The sequence below is a fragment of the Cyphomyrmex costatus genome, unplaced genomic scaffold (genome assembly GCF_001594065.2).
Source record: "Cyphomyrmex costatus isolate MS0001 unplaced genomic scaffold, Ccosl1.0 scaffold216, whole genome shotgun sequence".
Lineage (NCBI taxonomy): Eukaryota > Metazoa > Arthropoda > Insecta > Hymenoptera > Formicidae > Cyphomyrmex > Cyphomyrmex costatus.
The window spans coordinates 1126238-1131125 of record NW_017276214.1 but is presented as its reverse complement, the minus strand read 5'-3'; the positions used below and the strand labels follow the sequence as shown (position 1 = coordinate 1131125).

General features: G+C 35.1%; 1 protein-coding gene across 1 annotated transcript; it reads left to right on the top strand.

Annotated features, from left to right (window-relative positions):
* Nucleotides 1–518: 518 nt before the first annotated feature.
* LOC108773697 (proline-rich extensin-like protein EPR1) lies at nt 519–4640 on the top strand. Its single transcript, XM_018539599.1, has 5 exons — nt 519–722; nt 1495–1878; nt 2208–2350; nt 3566–4377; nt 4527–4640. The coding sequence occupies exons 1-5, from the start codon at nt 584–586 to the stop codon at nt 4558–4560; spliced, it is 1512 nt and encodes a 503-aa protein (XP_018395101.1). The 5' UTR covers nt 519–583; the 3' UTR covers nt 4561–4640.
* Nucleotides 4641–4888: the final 248 nt, after the last annotated feature.

Here is a 4888-nt window from a genome sequence, read left to right as displayed (position 1 = left end):
CCAGTAACAATATCCAACGCCACAACCCCTTGAAGAATGGCAAAAAACAGAAAAAGATAAACTACTCGGACAGAACGAATGATCACCATGAGCGTGCACACATCCTTCGGGTGCATCCTAAATCTCGTCCAATGGGGAGTCCTCGAAACCTTGAGTAAGAAGTAGAGAAGGGAGATTCTCTTGAGAAAAAGAAGAAGAGGAGGATGAACGAATCGGTGCGAAAGCAACGGTCGCGAGCACTTCCTGCGCAACAAGAAGAGGGTCCTACGCCGCGCCGCGTAATTGAGGTCCTGTAGACCCTACAAGAAACGGCGGTGGGGGCTGCCCTATGTAAAGCCCTGGAAGCGATCAGGTCCAGCCCATCCAGCATCAAGACACCGTACGTCTGGATTCGCGCCACCTCAAGGATTACCGGTGTCGATTGTCAACCAGTTCAGATCATCCGCGAAAATTGTTTCGACGAGATAGTCTTAAAGAAGAGCGACCTCCGCTCTGGTGAAGGACGTTTATCCCTGACAACTGTCGTTGGTGAAGAACAGAAAGAGACAAAGAGAAGAAAAATTAAAAGTTTAATAGAAGGAAGATGAGAGTGAGCGTGATATTGGTTTTTGTGGTCCTTGTCCTGGGACTCGTCGATGCGGCTAGGAGGAGAGACAGACTTAGAACGACAACGACGGCATCGCTCGTCGATAGACAGCTCGCCTTCGCTGGACAAACCGAAGGTCAGTGTCAGCAGCTTCAGGGTTGTGACTCTAGAGTTTTGTGAAAGAATCCTGTATATGACTGGTAACAATTATAGAACATGACAGAAATAAACTAACAATAACACGTACACACCATACATGTAAATTCATTTAGATTACAAAAAGACGTAAAATTATTTAAAGTGTATTCTAATTCTTAAATCTTTTAAATCGTTTTTTTTTCTATTTAATGTGTTCTATTACATTTTTCGTTTTAATCAAATATTTAATTAAAAAACTTCTTAATTTTTATAAATTACGTAAATTATATTTATAAATAAATTATACAATATAACATTAATTATCTTCTAACATTAATTATAATAATTATAAAATTGTTGTTTTTTAATAATTATAAACATAAATAATCTGTTTTCTTATTGTTAATTCCGCCAAATTTAGAATCATTATTGCTTTTACAATTAAGTCAATGCGCCAAATAATATTTTCATTATTATTTATTATTTATCAAATTAATCGCTTTGTCATTTTTTTTACCATTCTTAATTTTTAAACCCTCTAATTTTTAAACCTTTCAAATAAAATAAGGCGGAGTGTTAAACAAAACTGTGACTGTTATTATTAGTTATGATAAATAATTAATACATTAATTAATTCGTGATTAATTAATTCATTATTAATTACCAATTCTTAACCCTAATCGTACATGAGCTGATATAATATTAAGCCATTTTTATCTGCAATGATAACATTCTTATGGATTGGAACAATCCGCGCTATTGAATTACAGAACTAGAAAACTCATGGAATAACTTTGACAGCCACAAACTAAATGTTCGTGCGGGAACCTGGAAAAATGACACAGAAAATAGAATCGTTCTTAGCGCCAGACAGTACCCAGGACTTCCAAACAATCCGGGTGACACAAATGAAGTTCCGAATCCCATTTCACCACCGGTGCAACCGGCACCACCACCGTATAAACCTCCGCCGGGCTGCCTAGGACCGAGAGGCCAGTACCCGAGCCCGAAAAGTTGCGCCAACTATCTAAATTGCTGGGATGATGTGGTGATCGAGCAAACCTGTCCGGCCGGACTACTCTTCAATGACGTCGCCGGTTACTGCGACTTCGCGTTCAACGTCAACTGCGGTGATCGACAGCCCGCTACGCCGAGTGAGTGTGATCGATGATTACGCGGCGCGAATCGCTCGCTCACAGTTTCCGACGGTAATAGCGATGACCAATACTCACTGAGTACTCTAATCGCATAAATTTCGTTAAACAAAGCTTAAAAAAGATTTGTATGAGAAAGCCGACAAAAGAAGCAAAGGAGCGGAAAAAGAATGTGAATATCACATACAAATTATTATTACCACTACTATAGTATAGTGATAATTGATCGATGATTTAAAAAATAAGAAATTTATCTCTTTAGATTCTTAATTATCTGAAAAATGCGGACAAGGAAAGTAAAAAAAATAATTTTATGTTACTCTTGACAGAACCACCATTGCCGGCGGGATCGAATCTGTGCCCGGATCCGAACGGACGTTACAGAAGCTCGACCAACTGTTCAGAATTCTACGTGTGTGCCGCTGGCAAACCTGTCAAATTCTATTGTCCTCTCGGTCTGGTCTACAGTGACGTAAGGATTCATTCTTAAAAAAATGTGGCGTAAACGTTCGCAGTAAAATGCAGAGTGACGCAGCAACATGCTTAAAATAGATTTCTTCAAACCTTGCTTTTTACATCCACTTTCTTACTTCTAAATTTTAATTTATGTGAAATATATTTTGTATACTCTACTATTAATAAGATCAGAAACGCTTGCCATTTTTCGCATTTCATGAAAAATTAAATATTTCGATAAAAAATATATACAGAAATTTACAAAAATGTATTTTAAAGAGGAAAGATAGAGTTTCAAAAGTAAATTTGTATTTTAGTTTCGTTTCTGCAATATTTTGTTATGAAATTATATATATAATTGAAAATTTGTACTTTTTCCATATGTTACTTTTTTCAATGTTTGACTTTGAATTTCTGCAATTTGGTTAAAAAGAATTGGATAAAAAATTTAATAAATAAATCAAAATAAATTAAAATTAATTTTCTAAGCTTAAAGATATTTGCAAAGTTAACACACCATATTTTTAATTTTTATTTTTTAATATAAAACATGCAAAATTTTTTTATTTTTATAAGAAACTATGAAAAATACTATTGGAACTGTTATTATTCTTTTAGAATGTCGTGCTAACTTCACAAATATCTAAAAATTAGATCTGTATAGTTAGCATAACATTCTATTAACATAAAATAAATAATAACAGTTCTAGTAGCACTTTTTATAGTTTCACAATTTTTTATTTTAAAAAATAAAAGAAGAGTATTTTTATATGATATATAAAAAAATCAAAATTGAAAATATAGCGTTTTAATTTCGCAAATCTAGTAAACCGCGTTCTGACGAACCGCATTTCAATTCAATTTCAATTCAATTTATACAATATGTAATAAAAAATTTCATCGAGAATCAATAAGTTTTTATCAACCAGCCATTATGATTGGATGATCATTATGAGAGATCATCTCATTGAATCTGTAGTTTTCTCAAATAGCTACATATCTCAACTTCTCCCTTTTCATGTCATATGTAACACGCAGAAGAGACAATAAGTTAGTTATGATATAAACATAAAAGTGTTTATGATATATCTTAGAAACAGTTAAACTGTTAATGTTCACTAAACTTTTTTACGTAGTATAGTGTATATTACCTAAATTCTGAATAGTTTCCTTTTAACATCCTGCACTAATATACATAAACAATAGTATCAGTTAGAATTTCCTCTTTCAGATACTTAATGTTTGCGACTATCAACGCAACGTGGACTGCAAAGGCACAGCTACGCCGAAACCATTGAAGCCTACGCAACCGCCAACTCAATCTCCGCAGCCGTCTTCTACCTATGCTCCTACCAAGCCGCCCACTGCTTCTCCCAAGCCATCTCCTCAACCCACTTACCAACCTCAACCACCGACTTATCAACCTCAACCGCCGACTTACCAGCCTCAACCGCCAACTTACCAACCACAACCACCGACTTATCAGCCTCAACTACCAAATTACCAACCTCAACCGCCAGCTTATCAGCCTCAACCACCAACTTATCAGCCTCAACCACCAACCTATTCTCCGCAACCTCCGACTTACGCGCCACAATCATCAACATATCCTCCTAAACCACCGAGTTATCAACCTTATCCACCACCGCCTCCTTCGTATTCCGGAAATCCTTGGCTGAATCAACCCAAGTCTGATTCTTGGCATCCGCGAAATCTAGCGAAACCTAATGAAACTCAACTAGAGAGTGACAAAGAGATACAGAAACAAGAAATATTAACTAATAATCCAGCAACAAGTGATCAACCCGCACATGAAGTGATAGAAACTTCCAGTTTAACAAACCCGTGGACCCTACTCCAAACGAACCTACCATCCGAACTAAATATAACTCCGTGTCATGATGGCGACGTATACAAACTCAATGACTTTTGTACTAAAGTGGTAGTTTGTAGGAGCAATCAATCTGAAGTGGTAGAATGTCTACCAGGATTCTCATACGATAAACCATCGGACTCTTGTATGCCATTCAATCTTGCAATATGGTAAAATTCTTTTTCTCTAAAACTCTTTGTTTCTTCAATACATATTCAAATTTATTTTCAAAAAATAGATACCTTACTATATATATGTATATAATAGATATTAATTCGTATATCATTAATTTGGATTAACATGTTTTTTTCTATTTCAGTGAGCCCTCCAGTACACCTCCCACTTTGCATTAGGAATGCGCATCGAAGATAAAGAAACACATTAAAGAAACGTTTATTAAATCATCATGTTAATTATTTCTCATTTTCATTATGCGCGATAGTATTTAATTAAAACTCTTCAAACAGTAGAATTACTACTAAGCAAATTTGAAAACAATTCCTCGAAGATAATAATGAAAGAGCCTAAAAATATGAAATGAATAAGCAAGTAGAGATATAATGCAGTTTAGTCCTACTCTGTAAGTTTTGCATTCATTCTCTTAATGTATCATTCTATGAAGAAAGTAGAAGTTTTCAAATTTGTAAATAAATATAAACTAAACCTTTTTTCCATACATAC

Bases quoted from the DNA above. Each gene is read 5' to 3' on its own strand.
- LOC108773697 (XM_018539599.1), top strand. From the start codon at position 584: ATGAGAGTGAGCGTGATATTGGTTTTTGTGGTCCTTGTCCTGGGACTC. The intron at 1,879-2,207 runs GTGAGTGTGATC...TACTCTTGACAG, and splicing joins TCGACAGCCCGCTACGCCGA to AACCACCATTGCCGGCGGGA. The intron at 2,351-3,565 runs GTAAGGATTCAT...TTCCTCTTTCAG, and splicing joins TCGGTCTGGTCTACAGTGAC to ATACTTAATGTTTGCGACTA.